This window comes from Polypterus senegalus, chromosome 9 (assembly GCF_016835505.1).
Source record: "Polypterus senegalus isolate Bchr_013 chromosome 9, ASM1683550v1, whole genome shotgun sequence".
Lineage (NCBI taxonomy): Eukaryota > Metazoa > Chordata > Cladistia > Polypteriformes > Polypteridae > Polypterus > Polypterus senegalus.
In genome coordinates this window covers 128,426,187-128,448,639 of record NC_053162.1, presented here as the reverse complement: position 1 = coordinate 128,448,639, position 22,453 = coordinate 128,426,187, and the positions used below count along the sequence as shown (strand labels likewise).

The 22,453-nt window shown below is 37.4% G+C and overlaps 1 protein-coding gene across 2 annotated transcripts in view; it reads left to right on the top strand.

The window, feature by feature from the left end:
• The window catches only part of LOC120535775 (C-type lectin domain family 1 member B-like), a 97,222-nt gene extending 76,158 nt beyond the window's left edge, over window positions 1-21,064 (top strand). For both annotated transcript variants that reach the window (XM_039763834.1, XM_039763833.1), the window contains exons 8-11: window positions 5,059-5,201; window positions 6,102-6,202; window positions 13,493-13,638; window positions 19,793-21,064. In XM_039763834.1, coding sequence (XP_039619768.1) covers window positions 5,059-5,201; window positions 6,102-6,202; window positions 13,493-13,638; window positions 19,793-19,824 — 422 coding nt within the window. In that variant the 3' untranslated portion in view covers window positions 19,825-21,064. The remainder of the gene's footprint in view (window positions 1-5,058; window positions 5,202-6,101; window positions 6,203-13,492; window positions 13,639-19,792) is intronic.
• Window positions 21,065-22,453: the final 1,389 nt, after the last annotated feature.

Genomic DNA, 22,453 nt, shown 5'->3' with positions numbered 1-22,453 from the left:
ATGAATATGCTTTTATGCGTCACTCACTTCATATTCTTCTGCTGCCTTCTCAATTGTGTAATGCATTTTTTGTTCAGCGCTCTTTGGAGCTCTTGCTTGTTCTCTGCGTACTGCGTTCACAGTCAGTTCACGTGAGCCGCTCGGAGTACATGCATCGAAGGTTCTCAGCTGTGCTTGTGCTATCTCGTGCGATCTTGTGATGTCCACGGCTTTATTTAATGTTAGCTAAGACCCGGCACTTAAAAGTTTCTCTCGCACTTTCGCTGAGTTTGTGCCAAACACTAGTCTTTCCCTCACCATCTCATCTTCATTTTCATAAGCACAGTCCTTCACCCACGAATATTTAGCGGCAGCGTGTCTATTGGATTGCTGCTGATGGACGGCCTTATATGGGGAGGCACTCAATTACGTGGGAGGCATGATGATGGGTGACACAACTCCGCCTCACACGGCAACCGAGCTGCAGGCTATGGGCGTATATATATATATGTATGTAAGTAGGTTCTAGTTATGACCGTTACGCGTAGAAGTTTGAAATGAAACCTGCTTAACTTTTGTAAGTAAGCTGTAAGGAATGAGCCTGCCAAATTTCAGCCTTCTACCTACACGGGAAGTTGGAGAATTAGTGATGAGTGAGTGAGTGAGTGAGTCAGTGAGTGAGTGAGTGAGTCAGTCAGTCAGTCAGTCAGTCAGTCAGTAAGGGCTTTGCCTTTTATTAGTATAGATTACCTGATATTATCTATACTAATAAAAGGCAAAGCCCTCACTCACTCACTCACTCACTCACTCATCACTAATTCTCCAACTTCCCGTGTAGGTAGAAGGCTGAAATTTGGCAGGCTTATTCCTTACAGCTTACTTACAAAAGTTGGGCAGGTTTCATTTCGAAATTCTACGCATAAGGGTCATAACTGGAAGCTATTTTTCCCCCATATAATGTAATGGAGTCTTGAGTTGGAGATGGCCGCGGGGGGCGGAGTTTCGTGTGACATCATCACGCCTCCTACGTAAGTACGTAGAGAACAAGGAAGAACACCAAACAGCAATGAGCACAAAACACCATTTCACAATTGAGAAGGCAGAAAAACATTATGAAGCAAATGATGCATACAAGCATATTCATAAGTACAGCTACAGCGGAAACAAAGCACGGCGTGAACCGTAAGTTTATATTAAATTAAGTTCATAGACAGGCTGCCACTAGCGTTTGTAATTTAGTGCCTGCCCATATAAGGCCGTCCGTCAGCGGCAATCCAATAGCAAACTGCCACGGGTAAATATTCACGGGTGAAGAACTGTGCTTATGCAGAAGAAGATGAGATGGTCAGGGTGGTGTTTGGCACAAACTCATTGAAACTGCGAGAGAAACTTTTAAGTGCCGGGTCTTAGCTGACATTACACGAGATGGCACCAGTACAGCTGGGAACCTTCGATGCAAGAACACCAAGCGGCTCACGTGAACTGACGCAGTGCACAGACAAAAGCAACAGTTCCAAAGAGTGCTGAACAAAACCGAATTACACAATTGAGAAGGCAGCAAAAAAATATGAAGCGTCTTATACATACAATCATATTCATAAGTGCAGCTACTGCGAAACAAAGCACACGGTGGAAAAAGTGAATGTCCTGCTAAAGGAAGACAGTGTAAAAAAACCCGTGCATGCAGTTTGTCACATCACAGATAAAAAGGAAGACGAGCTGTTTATTGATGCAGTAAGGAACTAATCGATGAATGAAACCTCTTATCTTTACAACGATTGACAAACACGGAATGTAACTTGAACACATCCTACAAATACGAGCCTGATTGAAAGAAATAATGATAATCAAATCCTTGATGACAGCAACATTCAATAACACTCACAAAACAATTACTGTATATTGACAATCATGTTACGTTATTTTTAAAATGTTCCCTTTTCTTTTCATAACTTCTACTTCTCCACTGCGATACACGGGTATATATATATAAATGTATATCTATACCCCGATCTACAATACATACTTTAGCATAGACAAGCCACACGCTGTGGTGCAATTGTAGAGTCTTCAGCCTCTAACGCCTACATTCGAGGTTCGATTTCCGAGAGGGGATGTACTGACTATGTACGCTACCGATTCATTTTACCTTCGCATCTCCTTGGTTTGGGACGTATGAAAAAATATTAGGTTAACGCAGAATCATGTTACATTATTTTTAAAATTTTCCCTTTCTTAGCACAAGCACAGCTGAGAAGCTTCGATGCATGTACTCCATAACGTTAAAAATAACGATTTAATCACACTTTCAATTGCAAGCAAACGGAACTTTTGTCAATGCATGATTTCCTGGTACATCCATTACACTGATGCACACATCACAGCTACAAAAATGTTAGAGTCGGAATAAAGCGCGTTCCTACGACTGATCATTTCGACTATCCGAGCGAAGCCTTGATAAAAGCATGGTTTTGTGCACACTGAAAAGCAAGCAAAATTAGATGCATTACAGAAAGCGGACTTTGTGGCTCTTACTGGGGATCATTGGACTTCCGTGACCGTTAGTAATTCTAATTACATCTAATTACAAAATGTTCAATGATCACACTGTTTTAGCCTAATGTACAAAATAATTTTGGCTAATGTTACTCAGAGTTTAAAGAGTAAGCTGGTCAAATTACCTTTTATGTTTCTGACTTATTTTTTTAAGAAGAAAAACTGCACTTTATGTGAAATTTTGGTTATTATTATTTAAAGACAATACTATTCTGAAAATGTACTTAAAGTACTTAAACTACCACTTTATTTTTAAGTCTGCCCAATTTTAACCAGGGATGATATTTTTGTTTCTGTTTTGAATTCAAATGCAGTTTAAAAGCTTTTTTTCAGAAATTAAAACAGCTTCAGTTTACAATATTCATGTCCATGTCTATTATTTGATTCTGTAAGCCCACTAAAACCGTTTTAAATTAAAAAAAAAAAACATTTGCTATTTGGGGCAAATTTACGTGCGATTACATACGATTAATCAAGATTAATCCTTACACAGCCTCTAATTAATTGGATTAATTTTTTAATCGAGTCCCACCTAATATATATATATATGTAGATATATATATGTAGATTTGTATATATATGTGTATATACAGTATATATGTAGATATGTATATGTTGTATATACAGTATGTATATATGTGTGTGTGTATATATACAGTATGTGTATATATATGTATATGTATATATATGTATGTGTGTATATATATATATATAACTGTATATATATGTGTCTGTGATATATATATATATATATATATATATTGTCACACACGTCCGCATGGGAGGCAGCTAAAGGGCTTGAGTGAAGGCAGTTCGGAGGCATGCCGGGGTGTGGCAGAGTGCACTGACTCTTTTTCTCCTTTGCCTGTAGACCATCCCCGGGGGATTTCACCTGGATCTCCTGACATCACTTCCGGGACTGAGCCAATGGAAGTCGGCCACACCAGCTCCAGTCCCTCTGATGTCACCTCCGGCTACGAGCCAATGGTGGAAGACCACGTGCCAGATCCATACGACCTCACTTCCTGTCTCCCCCTTTAAAACCTGCCCCCTTTCCTTTGTTTCCTCAGTCTTGTTTTGGACTCGGTTGTATGCACTTCAGTGCTCTGTATTTTTACAAGAAAAACGACTTTGCAGCCAGGATACCACAATATACGGGTGGCTGCCCCAACTCTTTATCTGTCCATGTCTCGTTCTTGTGACAATATATATATATATATATGCCAGCAACACTCATGACAATGACAAAACAATTACATTGTCAATCATGTTATGTTATTATTAAAATGTTTCCTTTTCTTTTTACTTCTCCGCTGCCAATCGCAAATAAATATATATATAAATAGATAGATATGACAACAACACTCATATCAATGACAAAACAATTACATTAACAATCATCTTACGTTATTTTTAAAATGTTTGCTTTTCTTTTTCATAACTTCTTTAACACACTACTTCTCCGCTGCGAAGCGCGGGTATTCTGCTAGTTTTATAATATTTTTAAAATGTGTATATGCAGATTTTCATCTGCATGTGAAAGGCTGCATGATGCAAGTCTGATTCTGATGACAGGAGGTAAATGGAGGAGAAAAGTGACTAACAAATTGCTAGCATCATGAGTTTAGAGTAGAAGAGTAATATCTTTATATATAATATGCTACCGTGGCTGTCCATTTGTCTGTCCAGGATTTTAAATAATCTGTAGCTCGCAAACCTTTTGACCTATTGACCTGAACTTTGCTACACATATACTACGTGACATCTACTGTCCGCTTTCGTGGTGATGATTGACTTCCAAGGTTATTTCTCTTTTTATTTTTATTTTATTTTATTGCAGAATCAACTCTCAGCAGCCAGTGGTTGTGCGGTGCATGCGTATGGGCACAGTTCTCATCCCTACCACCTTCACTGTCACTTCCCCTACCTCTTCAAATCTTAAATCATTCTTGAGACAGATTGAACACTTAAGTGTTAGCTTAAGTGAAAAGTTAAAGAAAACATACTAAGTAATTGCAACACAAACACTGACTTAATCAGCTTTAACGTGAAAAGATGCCGACGAAAGAAGAGAAGAAGCGGGCTGCTGGGATGGAGAAAAGAAGAGCTGCTCAGGAAGCAGCAAGCACATCATCCTCTGAGCAAATTAATGCTAAACGTACAGAGAAAGAGTATGAAAACTAGGAATGCTCAACTCAAGTGTTTTCACTGCACATTATCGTGAAGTGCGCCATTACTGGTATTAAGATTAAAGAGATGGGGATAGTACATTTTATAAAAAGGGAGACGTGAGAGTTAACTAGTACAAGTGAAGTAGATTTTTAACAGCAGGTTACTATACAGGTTGTTGTGCAGTTTATTGGTTTGATCAACTGACTTTAAACCACAGAGTTACCCGTTGAAGCCCTGCTGTCAAATGCTGTGCAAGTATGCTGTATGGTGATCATTTAAGTTTCATTGAACAATGGTTTCTAATATGTAAACAATACTTAATTTACTTTTATACTATTTTTTAACTTACAGTGAATATGAAAGAAGAGCAATGGTTAAATCACAATGGGAAATTATATTACTTTGCAACAAAAAAACTCTCTTGGGATAATGCAAACACTTTCTGCAGGAAGCAAAGTTCAAACCTCACAGTAATTAAGAAAACTGAGGAACTGGTAGGACTATTTTCTCTTATATTTTTAATACTGAAGATATTTTGTTTAGTATAACTGTTCATTAGGTAACCATTAGTAGCATACATAAATAATTTGTTCTTTAATAGTGTTTGTTTATTTTGCAAATTTTGATGGCATCTACCAAGGGCAAATGCCGACAAATTGTTACAAGCCCATGTGTAGGTTGAGTGTAACATTAAAGAAGAAAAAATGCAACTGTAAGTAATATAGATCAATTTGTAACAAAACAGATCAGGATGTAGATGTTTTATGATTAAAAATGAAGGGCCAGGAACATTTCAGAGAAAATTAAATACAGCTATTCCTTGCCTTAATCTATTTTTGTTGAGTTTCCTGTTACAGTCTTCTCTTTTCTGCTGCAGTATATTTCTCAGGCAGGCTAGCTACAGCCTATAGTCAGTCAGTGGTTCTTTTAGGTTACACTGGTAATTAAAATATGTTCTCAGCAGACAGAACACACAAGAAGGTTAAATAGCCATTGTGCCAATCATAATGTCATGCATGTTGTTTTCTAAAATCTCTTAAGAAAATCTCCAATCTCCGTCCATTATACATGTCGGAGTGTTAGAAACATTCAAAAAATGAAGTTTCAGTGTTCAAAGATATTTTGGTCTGAGTTTGATAGCCAATTCATTTTGTAAGTCATTCTAAAACAGTATTATGTTTTGTATGTAATGTGGCTGTACCTACTTGGTTCTCCAGACAATATGCCCATTCATCTATTGATGCTTTTTCTGAACCACTCATCTAGCTCTTAAACACAGGGAGGCAGTGCCTTTTCCAGCAACATTGTATGCAATGTGGGAGTTAACCCTGCACACGGTGCCATATCTAAAAAGGATGTATTAAGTAGTAATTCTCATTATTTTATCTTTAAAGAATTTCATATTGAATCACACTGTGAGCCAAATGTGGGTTGGAATGAGAAAAGAGAATGAAAGATGGAATTGGATTGACGGGACAACTTTTCAGAACAACATGTAAGACATTCAGTTATTTTCTTTATTGATGTTAAACCAATACTCTTCATGAATATGTGCAACTGTAGCTTTACTTTTTAAAATTAATATTATGTATTTTAGAATTAGGTTTTCTGAAAACAGTTGCTACATGATAAATGTGGGCAAGTATATGTTAATAGAAATTAAATTTGGGCACCAGTAAAGTAAATCTTCCATCAATTAAACAGCATAAACACAACTAACGGTGTAAAATTCTGTTTCTGTACATTCTGTTTTGTTTTTTATAGAGTTAAATCTGTGAACCCTAATTGTTACTTCTTCTTAGCCTGCCATAGTGAGAAGGTCTTCTTTTAAAAGGAAGCTAATTAAAATAACAACAAAAATAAGCAGAAGTGCATTGGGTCAGTGCTGGCTAGCACCACATAACAGCACTACATGCAGTATTGTGCAAAAGTCTTGGAAAATCTAAACAATTCACAAACATTTATTTTTATATGCCTTCTGGATTAGTATGTCAACAGAAAAGCATGCATTTTAGAGTTACAGACATTTCTTTTACAAAAACAGAAGCAATACAAGATATTTGAATGTCCTTAAAGAAAGAAGCTAATTTAGCAGTATACAACTTTCTAGCTACATATACAAGTATAGCCCGATACTTGATTAGGTAAAAATAACAAACTGGTGCATAATGTTCAATCACATAATGTGCAACTGAAACAGAAAAACCTTTGAAGAGATAATACAACTGGGCCAGGGACAATCACACTAAAATGTGAAGCTGTGTTAGGTAGGGTGGTTTATTCTGCAAATGGTAAACCTTAGTAAAAGTGAACATAGCAACAAGATACAAAGAGGTCATTTTGCATCATTAAGTTCTGGCTTATGCAGAAATGTTGATAGCCACATGTGTTTCCACATGTGCTGCCCTAACTCTTCTGCAGAATCTCCAACAAATGGGCCAGAAACACTGTGGTCAACCACAAAAATACATCCAAGCTTACTTTCCTTTAAAATCAAAAGAAGAACATCACTGCTATCTAGCTCAGAACTGGAAAATATCAGTTGGATACACGTATACCCACCCATCCATAGTCCATTGAAAATGTAATAAAAGTGGTTTTCATGAAAGAGTAATGATGAAAAGCTCATTTATTCTAGGTGGAAATAAAGCCAAAATGACTCATTTAATCTTTTTGCTGACACTTAATTTGGCATAGATTGCTTTATATTTGATTAAAGATTTTAGCATATTTTATTGTCACATATTTAAATTGTTTCAGTGATATATGGGTCTAATAGGATTTATAGGTGTCTGGTAAATAAAATTTGTGTCAGTTTTGTATGGCTGTGACCGTACAGTTTTAAAGTCCCTTGTTTCCTCTCTCAGAGGTCAAATTATGAGTTGTGTTTTTGTTTTTCAACCAAATAAGATGGTAGCACCCATCTGGTCTTTCCGGCCTCAGTACATTTTGGGCATTATCTTCCCTCTCAGTGTCCAAAGCAGAGGTGGTCTTCTTGCAATCCAATTATTTTCAATTCAACTTGCTCAAAGTCAAACATGCACATTTTCAATTACATCTACACTAATAAAAGGCAAAGCCCTCACTCACTCAACACTAATTCTCCAGCTTACCGTGTAGGTAGAAGGCTGGCTCATTCCTTACAGCTTACTTACAAAAGTTAAGCAGGTTTCATTTAGAAATTCTACACGTAACGGTCATAACGGTCGACAACGTCCGCCATGTTGAACTTTCTTATTTATGGCCCTATCTAAACGAAATTTGGTAGGCGGCTTCCCTGCACTAACCGAAACCAATGTACTTACTTATTTCGGTGGTATGACGCCACTATCGGCCGCCATATTGAACTTTCCAACGTCACTAATTCTTCAACTTCCCATGTAGGTAGAAGGCTGACACCCCATCTTCATGAAATTTGGTAGGAGGCTTCCCTGCGCTAACCGAAACCGATGTATGTACTTATTTCGGTGGTATGACACCACTGTCGGCCACCATATTGAACTTTCCAACTTCACTAATTCTCCAACTTCCCGTGTAGGTAGAAGGCTGAAATTTTGCAGGCTCATTCCTTATGGTTTACTTATAAAAGTTAAGCAGGTTTAATTTAGAAATCCTACACGTAATGGTCATAATGGTCGACAACATCCGCCATGCTGAACTTTCTTATTTATGGCCCCATCTTCACGAAATTTGGTAGGCCGCTTCCCTGCGCTAACTGAAACCAATGCACATACTTATTTCAGTGGTATGATGCCACTGTCGGCCGCCATATTGAACTTTCCAACGTCACTAATTCTCCAACTTCCCGTGTAGGTAGAAGGCTGAAATTTGGCAGGCTCATTCCTAACAGCTTACTTACAAAAGTTAAGCAGGTTTCATTTCAAACTTCTACGCGTAACAGTCATAACAGTCGACAACGTTCGACATGTTGAACTTTCTGATTTATGGCCCCATCTTCACGAAATTTGGTAGACGGCTTTCCCGTGCTAACCGAAACCAATGTACGTACTTATTTCAGTGATATGACGCAACTGTCGGCCGCCATATTGAACTTTCCAACCGTCTTTGTTACTTATGGGCCCATCTTCAAGAAATTTGGTACACGGGTTCCTAACGCTAACTGAATCCTACTTACATACATATATACGTCCATGGCCTGCAGCTCGGTCACCGCGTGAGGCGGCGTTGGGTCCCCCATCCCAACACTTCACCACGTTGTTGGCTGCCTGCCTATATAAGGCCGTCCGTTGCTCCAGTCTCTACATTCCCTTCCTTGCTTCGCCACGGGATTCATGTCTCCCTGCTGATAACTACAGCCTTTTTATTTAATCCACTTCATGTATAATGCCCTCCGCTGTTTTATTGTTCATTTATTATGATTATAGTTATTGTGTAGGTATTTTAGACTTACTTTACATTGTTCAGGTACCCATTTCCTTTATCATTCCAACCATACCCACATTAACATGTCTATCAAGGTGATTACCATCGATCGAAGAACTGTCACTTACCGAGTGGTTTCCATGCCCGGAAATGGCACCTACCTTTTCCATTCTCTTTGTTACATATTGCACGGCCATATCAGGCTCACTCTTGATATCCGGAGGAACATTGTGTCTTATGTATTGAATGACTGGGACAGGTTCAAGGTGTGGACTGATGACGGTACAGGAGAGAATTATACTACACAAGAGTACTATAAGAGTGAAATGCTTAAGCCCTTCACCTATGGTTCTGCATGTGAGTTGATGGCTGCCGCTGAATTGTTCGGTTGTCGCTTTCAAGTGTCCCGAAATGGCCAAATATTTTACACCTTTCGATAACAGCCAATGACTCTTAAACATCTTAGATTCACATGTGACGATTTCAGTAGTGGACACTTTGATGTTTATGAATGTTTAAACTCTCAAAAGCTGGATGTGAAGTTATCAATAAAACCGGTTGTATGCTTGCAACACTTGACAGACGCCGAATGTCACTTCAACACAAGTCCTGCAAATACTGTTGTAATTGAAACAAACCATGAAACTCAAACCGATTATGACAGCAGCAATCCAAGCTGTGAGATTTGAAACAAGTTTGCTTTTCACATGGCCAACTGTACGTAGCATGCTCAAGAGTAAGTTCAGTGCACAGCTTGGTCATATTACAACTGGAGGGCCAAACTGACAATGTGGTATACAAAGAGATCTTTAACAAATAATTATTGGTATATTTTCCACTCAGTTTAAAAAGGTTTCATTTTCTTCTTAATAAAAATTTTAATTCAGTACTTCGCCGCTGCGAAGCGTGGGTATTTTTGCTAGTCTGTAAGTAAAGTGTGCAGAAAGGGAAATGGCTTAAATACTTTCTGAATCCACTGTAAATGTGTGAAACAGTGAGCTGAGAGCAATTCCTTCTCAGAAATTCTCAGATCCTAGTATGTTGCACCCCTGTGCCTGTTTTTTTAATGGTTTTGGCAACAGAACTTAATTATGTTGAAGAAATTTGTGAATTTTCCACAATAAAATGTGTCTCTGAAGAGTGGTGTCACTGGCTGGAGAAGGCTGAAGACCCCTCTGTGATTTTCAGTGATTAGGCAGGCTAAATGGCCTCTCTTCCTCTGCTTCTTTAATTTAAGAATTTTGAATATGGCTGGGTTGAAAATTCTAAACTGCGATACTTTATCCAATTAATTCAATGTCATGGAAATTTCATTATTGACCCAGATTTGATCCTCTGTGTTAATCTTTTGTGTGACTTTGTGGGAATTTGAGACCTTTATGATTTTTTATAGAAGGTTAATAAAGCTAATGAGGGTTGGGACATATCAGCTAAATTACTGGAGGGTTTAGAATGTATGTCAAGTCATTAGTACAATGGTGGCATAAATAGTATCTAGACAACCTAGAATTGCTAAAACAAAAAAATAATTTCTCAACTTTTTTTGGGACCTTCCATACATACAAATATAAACAACATGTAAAGTCATGTGACACCCATAGCAGTGTTAAAACTACTTCTGGTTATTCTTATGGATTACTACAACCTTACAATTCTGTCTAGACGTGTGTTTTTCAATCTAAAATCATAATAATGAATTTTCTCCCGCTTGTTTGGTTCCTTTTCTGCCTGAAACATAATTACCCCTGCCCTTCTGACTAGTCCTTGGAATCGCTCTATAAAACATTAAAAACTCCATTATGTTTACTTTCATATAGCAAATAAGAAATAAAAAGTATAATAAAAGCAGATATCATCACACATATTATTTTTGTGAATTGACTAATTACTATTCTAGCATTTTTGAGCTCAAGAATAAAAATGAAGGGTATATTATCAGATGAAACATGCAAGGCTTTATTGAAGGAATGACTATTAGGACATGTTTGGGTGAGGAATCATTGATAAGTATGAATTACACTGTTAAACTTTATTAAGGACAGCATTATCAGTGACAGTTAAAAGCATTCTAGTGAGAATGTTATCACCAGTAACATGAACACAGGTCCAAAGTGCATGCTTTTGGATTAGAAGATTCAAGCCTAAGATTAATATATACAGTACAACTAAACAGACCTCCAATTTAAATCTAAACTCACTTTTGTCCAGTTAGAATAAATGAGCAGGAGAACTGTCACCAAGCAGGATACCTTAGTTTGATTAAGAAGCACAGACCACTTATTACAAGTGACAATGCACATTTTATGAATACTATGGCACAAAGAAGACAGGTAGATGACTGCTGGGAAATAGAGACATACAGGCAGATAGATCATTTATCATTACTTTCCAATTAACAGACAAGTGTATGTGTGAAACAATAAAATTAAATAATTAAATAAATAAAACTCAATACCTTGAGTAATTGATTTAAACATTGTAAAATTTCTACTGTTAAATGATGGTGCTGACATCATTTTTCTTCCATAAATTAGGCACAGTCATTCCCATGTAAAGAAAGGCCAACACTAAGCATGATTTAGCAAGTCATATCTTCCCTATCATTTTATCTTCATCCCGTGCTGCTGAGAGGGGAGCCTTTCAGAAAGAGAATGTTTCTTTGCACAGAGAACATTCAGTCATTCTCTAACACAACAGCTTGATGAGTACGTCAATGAATGTATTGCTACGCCAGGATTCACATTCATGTTCACGAGTTATACAAGACATGAATTGTTTGTTTTAATTTACCCTATCAGAAGGATGGCAACACATTTCAAAAGTATAGTAGATTGCTTAGTTTGTGCATCTGCAGAAATAAAGGAGATGGTATAAGAAAGAAAATATTGTATGTGTAACATGACACGTATAACATGTCATTTTGGTTTTGTTTCTTACTATGTGCAGTAATTCTGCAGTTTGTTTTTAGATTGTTTATCAAACAAATGGCATAGTTTGTGTAATAAAATATACCTTGTCACACATTTAGGAAGTTTAACATTCTGGCATATTGTACTCTATTTAATATCAATGAGCATATCTGTTAGTAGAAGTCATAAACTTTGTCGAGTGCAATATTTTCAATTGCATTGACTTCTAAAAGTAGAAGGCAGATGACATTTCCATCTACATTGGAGGAGATGCTGTTGAAAGAGTGAGCAGCTTAATTTCCTTGGAGTGACAACCATTGATGAACTGAAGTGGGAGCACAACACATTTCATCCCTTGTTAAAAAGGCTCATTGGCACCACTAATTCTTCAGACACCACAAGATTGTGGTTAAGCACATTATAAGGCAGAAGAGGAGGGAAGGGGTGTCATGCGTCGTTGAGCCTTTAATCTTCAGATATGCAGACAGAACCAGAAGAGAGACATCAGCTGACAGTGCCGACAGTTGACTTGGAGTGGTATTTTTCCATTTGATGAGCCCTGTAGTTGTCTCCAAAGTACATGTGAATATACTGTATACAGTTTATTTTCTTGGATTACATTTTTCTACTGAGGAGACATGCAAGGACAAATTTCATTGTTTCAAGTTCACGCGGCAATAGACTAGACTTGGCATAGTGCAGTTTATGTTTGTTAAAAATCTTTTTTTTTATGAACATATTATTAAATTTATTAAAATCAAATAACATTCTATACAAGCAAAGCAGGTTTTACAAAACATTTTTGTAAAGCCGAGTGCAATATTGTCTGTTTATTGAAATGTATTATACAGTAGAATTCTGATTAAACATAAAGAAGTGAACACAATTGATTTTAAAAAAATACTGTAACATTTCTAACTACTTTCTGTCGTCTCTGCACTAAATCTTCTTATCTTAGCTCCTAGCTTATCTAGTTTGTATAAGTTCTTCTCCCTCTTCTCATTTAACACCTCTTCCTATACAGATAATTAAAAATCACTAACTGGTATGTACAGAAATTGAATTGCTTTCTGTCAGGTTTTTACATGTTCGTATTCCCTTGTGGATTCCCTTCTGAGACTGCCTTTCTTTTACATTCCGAAGACATGTCAAGAGCTGTTGTCCAATATGAACTGGTGTGCTGTTTTGGGTGGGTTTCCTACTTGTTTCTACTGGGCCTGACCAATACAAGTGAACTTAAAAGGTTACAAAACCATATTACAATTCTTTATAATTGGCAGATATCAATTGAAAATATGATTATGAGTAGCTTTACTTTAATGATGACTACAATTACTTGTACTGACTAAATCATCAGGATACTTTATTTAAATGTATAAATTAGTAAATAAAGCTTAATGTAAATAGTTGTGATTTACATTTTGTGCCATAGCTTTGAACACCAATATTTTTCCATTTGTGTAAATTCTGTTTTTCTTTACTTTTCCTTGCAGATTTAAAGAAGGTATTCACCAAGTGAAGTATGGGTTGGAATGTGTTAATATAATGGATCCTGGTTTGTTGTTTGCAGTACCTTGCAAAACTTCTTATCACTGGATCTGTGAAAAGATAATCATTACAGAAGTGATACATTATCTAGGTATATTAAAAATATATAATTTTCATTTATACTTATTTAATATTTATTTATTTTTATATATTTTGGCTCCAAAAGATGTTTAAAAAAACATTAATGTCAAGTGTAAAATGTGTTATTCATTTAAAATCAATCAATAAATAAAGACAGAAATACAAATAAACTTTTAAAATATTTTAAAGTATTTACTTTCATGTATAATGCCTTGCGTTGGGCTGGCACCCTGCCCGGGGTTTGTTTCCAGCCTTGCGCCCTGTGTTGGCTGGGATTGGCTCCAGCGGACCCCCGTGGCCCTGTACTTGGGAAATAGCGGGTTGGATAATGGATGGATTTCATGTATAATTTTATCATAAGTGCAGTCCATTTGAAAATAGATGAATTTAGTCATCTTTTTGCTTGTTCAGTATTACTATAAACACAACTATACTACTGATTTCATGTGGTCTGGTCAGGTGGTCTGCATGTACTACCATGAAGGTTATCTTGCCTCCTTTGAATATGATCCTTTTGAATTTGCAAGACTTTATTTCTTGTATCTTAACTTTTGAAAGATTTTTTTTCCATTAAATTTGAATGCCTTTCAGAGGACATATTGTTGCTTTGTTCTCTTGTTTGTATGTTTAAGGCAGTTTGCTTTTCTAGTTTTTAGCATTGTGTTCTTTATTTTTGTATTTTTCTTACTGTATCATTAGGCTGGTACACACTGCTTTGCCTTCTGTTCTATTCTTGCTGCTGCTGTCTGTGTAGAATTTGTACTTTACAAATGTATCTGTGTCGTTTTTCTCCCAGTTCCCCAGTCTTATTCAACATCTAATAAATATGATAAATTTGAGTATTAAGATCATTATTATCTTTTTAAATTCAGTCTGTATGTGTGGCTGTGTGTATGAGCTGCACTCTAAAGGACAGGCATCCCAAGATGGGCTGGTTCCTGCCTTATGTATGGTGATGATGGGGTGTGCTTCAGTTCACAGGATAACTAGATTCAGAAAATGAATTGACAGTAGATAAATGAATCCTATATTCTTTATAGTGAAATATGGGGGAAAGTTGGGGTCTTCAAAAACTACTTCAGTACTTGTAGTTGTAACACTAGAGGGTGCTGTCGCTCCTCAAACCCCATAGACAGAACATCCAGACACTAGGTAAAAGCAGTAGAAATATTTTTAATTTCTTCTTTTCTTTGAAATTGTGACACAGTGCAACACAATCACCCCAATAAACAATAAATCAATAATAATAACAATAATCCTCCTCTCCTCCCAGCAGCTCCGTCACTCTACCTCCGAACTCCAGCTCAGCTTGCTGAGTCTCGATCAGTCCATGACCCGGAAGTGCTCCTGTCCTTCTGTCCATGTGATTCAATAGCACTTCTGGGTCAGATAAAGACTTATATTTTCTTCAGCACGGAAGTACTTCTGTTCTTCCGTCCCCGTGACTTGGGAGTACTTCCGGGCTACAGGGAAAATAAAAATCGTGCATCTCCCTGCAGCTTCACATGATGGCACCCACGGCACCCAGCAGGGCTGTGAAGCTGAACTCTATCTCCCATGGCGTCCTGAGGGAATCCGGGGCACCTCCGTGCTGCAGGGAAGACACCATCTAGAGGCCTGGATGTGTTGGCTGGGATGAGCTGCTGGCCGTCCATCACAATGCCCCACCCTTAGCAAAGCATCATGGGTCGTAGCATCCAGCCCTGCGAGGGTTGTCTTCCTCCAGGAGGTTCCATTGGCCATGGCTGGTCCGTGGCTTCGTCCTCTAAAACAATCACAGGAGAACCATGGGGAGACCAGCACACATGTTTAGCTTCCTCCCCAGTTCTCCGTGGACAATTTCTCCAAATATGGCCCGGCTGGCGGTATTCGTAGCACAGCCACCTTCCCCCTGATAGTCTCCCTCTGCAAGACTGAAAACAGTTTGGAAATGCTGGCTCTGCCCCTTTACCAGCTAAGGATGGGCTGTCAGCCACACATGAGCTCACAGAGCCACGCTCTAGATTATCAGGAGAGCCCCGTTTCACTTCCGGGATCTCCTTTTTACTCTGGGGCTTTCTCACAATCTGGTGATTTGGCACATTCTGATATGACCTATGTAATTAAGAGACTGAAAGGGAAAATATAATCACCCTAGAACTCTACCACAACAAACCACTGCCAGGTTCACTTCTGAAGCTTCTTGTTTCATAGTAGTATAACTTTTCCATAGGTTAGAACTTTTTAATATGGTACACTACCAAAAAATCCAAATAATTTGCAATCTGGTAAAACATTCTCTATATGCAGGCCCTGAAAGTATAGTCGAATGGTGAGATCATACAATAGCCTTTGATCCCTAGTTCCCACTGAAGTCAGGAAGGGGAACTTACTGTAAATATGAACCTTCACATATATATAATATCACATAAAGGCATGTACATTTTTCTTACTTTTGTGCTATGAAGATAACCAGAGTGTTTTCTCTTTGAATACTAACTGTTTGATTATCCCAGATAATTCTATTGTCGTACTCTGAATTTGAACTCTGTTATGGTAATGTTTATTTAAACCATTTGGAGGGATGAAGAAGTCTGAAGAATGTAAACACTTAAAGCATGTCATCTTGATATACCATCTTATACGTGACAAGGGTGCTTTAGCAGTCTGTACTCCAGACACTAAAGAGTCACTGGTGTCTTGTGACCACTTGCAGCTCTTAAAGTAGTTCTGTTTGATGTGATATGAGTCAACATCTTTCAGCTGTGCAGCCTCCACATGTTGTATCATTAAAAATCTTTTTTTCTACCAGTATCTTTGTTAGAGCACATGATTAAACCATCTATGAGATTAAGGTTCCTCATTTCAGTTGGTACCCTACAATAATGCTTTGGTTCTAATTAAACTTGCTTTCCTCAAATCTCACAATAAAACCCTCTTTGGTCACTGCTCACTTAATGACTGCGACACAACTGGCAACAGGTATTGTTTAAATAAAAATACGACTGCCCCATGAAGCAAGAATTACAAAATGTAAAATCCAATAAAAAAAAAAAAACACAAATCAATATCACATAATAACATTAAGAAAAACTATAAAAAATGAAAACAATGATGTGGAATGATTACTGTAATCTTCAAACATTCTCAAAATACTCACTCATATTGTACAGACAGTGTAGAAATTTAAAAGCAAAAGCAGCATTTATTTGAATGAACCAAATAAAGAAAACCATAAGAAATAGTGAATAATAGTGAAGTCTGGATGTAAAGCCTTAACAACCCTTGCTTTAAAGTCACAAAGCTCAAACAATACTTTCTGTAAAGATGAAGGTAACATACGTGTCACAGGAGGACTCATCTTGGGTGGCTTTTAGATTCAGCAACTGGGCTGATATATGAATGGTTTGTTCAACATCCAGGAGAAAAAAAAATTCCCTGATGGAACAAACAGTTACTTCTTCAGATAGTTTGTTGTTTATACGAAACGCACATGTGAGGTTCTGAATCTTAGATGATGTTATATACAGATAATTGGCTAGCTATTCTAATGATTTGCTGCAATGACTAAAACATGTATCACAAAAGTATGTGAAAAACATTTCAGCTTTGTCATGGGGGCTTTATCTGTTTTTCCTCCAGTTCCTTTGGGAAAAGAATTTCTCCCATCTTATATTTGAGTTGTATAATATTTGGTCGTTCTAATCTAAGATGTTAACATAGATAATAATGACACAAAGTGTGAATACACTTTAAAATGAAAATATATAAATTACATAGAATCTGAACAGTGCCTCTTACAGAATTGTTCTTCAAAGAGTTTTACAGCACTGCTTTGTGTCTGGAGAGTTACAGGTGACAGCAATATGTCTTAACGCAAAACTAAAAAAAAAAGGAATATGTAGTCTGTTTTAATATTGTGCCTGTAGTCTCAAAATGATGAATTCCTACCCTATAACAATTAGGGGCTTTAGGGTAACAACTAACTGTTTTTTGATAAAACTTTGCACTTTGGCAAGTTGGTTAGTTGCTTGTCGTAATGTACATCCAACATGAAACAAAAGACAGTTTATAAAGAAAAAAATGGCCCAGAGGATAAAAGTTAAGTCAGAGCTTAACAACTGTTGCTATACAACTGTTACCTATAACATATTGTCTGCCTCACTGTCCATATTGTACCCCACTTATTCAATCCTAGAAACCTTTATCAGCAGGCTACTTTGCTGTCTTTTTTCATTCTTTTATTTTAACAGAGTTTACCACCAATATTGGACTACTCAAAATGTCCTCTGTGCCCTTAATGGATCACAGCTAGACAAGGAATGATCAATCTTAGCACTTGGCTTGCTAATAGTAATAATCATATACTGACTGGCTTTAAACTTTTACTTAAAATCAAATGTATTTGCATAATAACCAAAAGCAGCAAATAAAAGCAATACACCTTATACCACCTAGCTGAGATTATGTAGTCATTATTTAGTCCCAGATGACATTTTCTAGATGGTCCATTTCCTTGGTTACAGATAATATATCCTTAAGCAAAAGATGAAAAAAGATCTCTTGATTGAAAGAGAGTTCCTTTTCCAAGAGTCCAGCAGCTAAGGAAAGTTTCCATTTTTGCAGTTGTGCTGTGTTTTCTGAGATGTTGTGCTTCAAACACAAGAAGGTCTTGCAGAAAGATCTTACCATAAGTAATCAGATGTCCTCCTTTCTCTTCTGAATTTTTAGAATCGTTATTTTGCAATAAATCCCTTCACATCTTTCTTCAACAGTTCTGGCTCCTGTCTAATGTCCACAGGTGTTTACTTACAGATCTGGCAGTGATGATTTCACTCAAAGTATCTTTGGGCATGGTGAGCTGATGAATTTGCTGGCGTCCTGCAACAGGCAATAATTTAAAGTCAGCATGTCAGCAATCAGCAGATTCTTTGGGAATCAACACCTTCTCGTAGTGGAGAGGTTTGAGCACCCCTGTGACAATGGGAGCTATGTTTTTCAGAGCAAAAGCTCCTGGTAAGGCCTCCCAAGGCAAATTTGTCCCAGATGAGGGGTCAGTCAAAGAGCAATTCAAAGCCACTAATGAAAAAACCATGAATTCAAAAAGAACACCCTGCCCAGTATGGGGTTACCGGGGCATCCTCCTGGAGACAGGCCTGGGAGAAGTACCTGCAGGCGAGTGCCTGGTTGCTGGGCCTACCACCCAAAAACAGCTCAAAAACACAACATGTGACTGCCCTCCTGTGGGCCCAACGCTTACAGAAGAAATAGGGGCAATGTGCCCTCCTAACTTTAGGACTGATAGGGCAATTGTCCCTTTGCCCCTCCATTGTCTGTTCTCATGAAGAGATACATAGTTTGGTGTTGTCTTGTTTCGTTGCTTCCAGCCAGACATAATCATCAGCTTCCTCATCTCTTTTTTACTGCAGCTGCCCAACATTAAATTGCCAGTCTCAGTTTTGCCTGCTCAGGCAGTGTTTTATGTTGGGAAAGGCTTTTTGAGACACTTCTTAAAGCATACATCCCCTTTTATCAGATGCACAGACTATTTTCCTTTATATCTACAGCTATATGCGACACCACTGTTGCTACTCTTGTTCACTTGTTCTCACACTTATCAGACTTTAGGGATACATAGTATACATGAACTGAGGACTGTGGTCCAGTAACTGCACCTACATTGGAGGTATGACTGTCATTGCTGCTTATGTCTTGTTTTTTCTTATTTTATTCTCTCTCCAAAACCCTTGATTTAACCTAGCTGTTGCCAACCCAGGGATAAAAATAGAGAAAATTATGCAAACAGGAAAACAGACTAAAATGTTTTAATCAAATAACTAGTGCCATAAACAAAAGCTGATTGAATGTAGCATATTGTACCATACTGTACATCCTGGATCATTTCTATAAATCTGAAAGCAGACAAAGTTAGCAAAACATACAATTTGTGTGTCAATTCCAGGCAGTGTTTTGTATTGTTACTTAATGTCTCTGAAATAGCTTAAAGGACTTTTGATGACTGGTGCTTTGCCTTGGAGACTTCTCTACTCTCTGGTCAGCTCTCTTTCCCTAGTTCTCTCTCTGTAAGATCTTATGAAGTTTACACAAATGTGTCCTCCTGGAGGGCAATCTCTTGCCTTTGATATATGTCTCATAAATCTAATTCCTGTCTTCCCATTTTCCAGATCTTCTTCCTCAGAAGCAGGGAAAGAAGTGATAGCAATGAATCCTGTGTCCAGAAAAGAAGGATTTATTCTTTGATCCTGTTGTCTCCACACTTCTGAAGCGTACTTGTGTTGCTTGACACTTGTAAATGCCAATGGAGCCTGTAAAGTATGTCAGGTGAAACACATAGCTTCCTAGTAATACTTTGCATTAGAAATATGTCCTTACAATCCAGATGGGACTCAAAACAACGCTCTCTTATAAAATAAAAGTAGAAGCACACCTCTGAGAAGCACTCAAAGGAGTGGGATGGGGGGTTGTTTGGGTGTTGTAAAATCTTTAAGTACAACAGTTATCAGTCAAATATCCATTCCTAAAAACTCTGAACTTAAAATACCTTTTTATAATTTTCATTTGCTTGCTGTTCTGTGGCTGCTTCTTTTTTAAGCAACCAGTTTAAACTCATCCTTTAAAGACATTGTACTGACAATAATAAGAAAATTTTAAATGTTATAAATGCACAGCAATAAAATTAAAAAGCAACAAAAGGACTTTAACAAAACAAATTTCAAAAAGCAATTTTTTTTGTGCAGTCCTTAACTTAATTTTTCGACATCATTGAGCATAATTGTAGTCCCCATTACAGGCAGTAAATTACAATCTAGTCTGTATAGATGTCTCTTTCCCATTTGATTTGCACAGCTGTCCTTCTCAGAATTATTCAGTAGATGCTTGTCTCTGTCATTATTCTGTTTTGTTCAGTAAGTTTACTAAACATAAATAATCGCCATTTATCTCACTACTGTTCAACTGCACTGCTGTGCCACCCACCTACTGTATATGGTGGCATGCTGTTGTTTATTTGTTAAGTTGGCCATTCAGCAAAGTAGCCATTGTTATATTTTATTTGATATTTTTATTTTTTGATCCTGACAAATCAAGTGTTTTTGATTTTGGATCCTTTCCTAAATAGTTGTGCTCTGTCTTTTTAGACAAATTCCTGGTTTCACCCATTCTTTCCTGCATTATTGTTAATGATATTTATGTGCAAGGTTTGAAATATGGGAGGACTGGGTTCAGGATCCCCTGAAAGACTCAACATGAAAAGTATGAGAATCCTTAAAAATAGTTTTAAAACATTTTAGGCACACAGTGTGTCACAGTGCTTTAGGCTTTCCCTTTCAAGCCTTGAGGCTGTGGGATCAAATCCTACTGCTTTTGCCATATGATTATGAGAGTCACTTAATCTGCCTGTGCTCCAATTGTATCTCTCAAATTGTGTAAGTCTCCTTGGCCAAAGACTTCATTGAATTAATAAATAATGAAATAAAGTTAATAAGTAATAAAAGAAAATATAATTGTTATTGTCTCTTTTTATTCAGCAAGCAGTGTTTATTTTGCTTTTGTGCATTTCCAGCACTAGAAAATGACCGCCTTGATTCCCTCCTGGTAATTGTCAGTCATAAGACAGCAGACATCTTATTTCTATCCTCACAGCTATGCAACCTAAAGAAGTAGCTTTCTTGCTTCTGTTCTGCCGACTATACAGCAAAATATGGCAGCTACCCTGATTCTGTTGAACTGACTTACTGCCAAAATCTGTAAATTTCTACATTATAAAAAGTTACTGTGGCTACATCTGAGTTTCTTTCACTAAAATCTATAAATATCTGCCATTCAAAAATAAATTTGATCATACTAGAATTTTAGTTTAAGTTCCTCATTTTTATTACATAAGTTAAAACTGGAAATAATTAGCTTAGCTTAGCTGCTAATACACAATCAATATAATTGATTGATTGAAGTGCCAGAACCCATTGTTTCTAGGAGCCTGGGCTTACACAGCTAGTATATATATATATATATATATATATATATATATATATATATATATATATATATATATATATATATATATACTGCTCAAAAAGAATTAAAGGAACACTTTTAATCAGAGTATCGCATAAAGTCAATGAAACTTATGGGATATTAATCTGGTCAGTTACGTAGCAGAGGGGTTGTTAATCAGTTTCAGCTGCTGTGGTGTTAATGAAATTAACAACAGATGCACTAGAGGGGCAACAATGAGATGACCCCAAAACAGGAATGGTTTAACAGGTGGAGGCCACTGACATTTTCCATCCTCATCTTTTCTGACTGTTTCTTCACTAGTTTTGCATTTGGCTACAGTCAGTGTCACTACTGGTAGCATGAGGCGATACCTGGACCCTACAGAGGTTGCACAGGTAATCCAACTTCTCAGGATGGCACATCAATATGTGTCATTGCCAGAAGGTTTGCTGTGTCTCCCTGCACAGTCTCAAGGGCATGGAGGAGATTCTAGGGAGACAAGCAGTTACTCTAGGAGAGCTGGAGAGGGCCATAGAAGGTCCATAACCCATCAGCAGGACCAGTATCTGCTCCTTTGGGCAAGGAGGAACAGGATAAGCACTGCCAGAGCCCTACAAAATGACCTCCAGCAGGCCACTGGTGTGAATGTCTCTGACCAAACAACCAGAAAGACTTCATGAGGGTGACCCAAGGGCCCCATGTCCTCTAATGGGCCCTGAGCTCACTGCCCAGCAGCATGCAGCTCGATTGGCATTCGCCATAGAATACCAGAATTGGCAGATGCACCACTGGTGCCCTGTGCTTTACAGATGAGAGCAGGTTCACCCTGA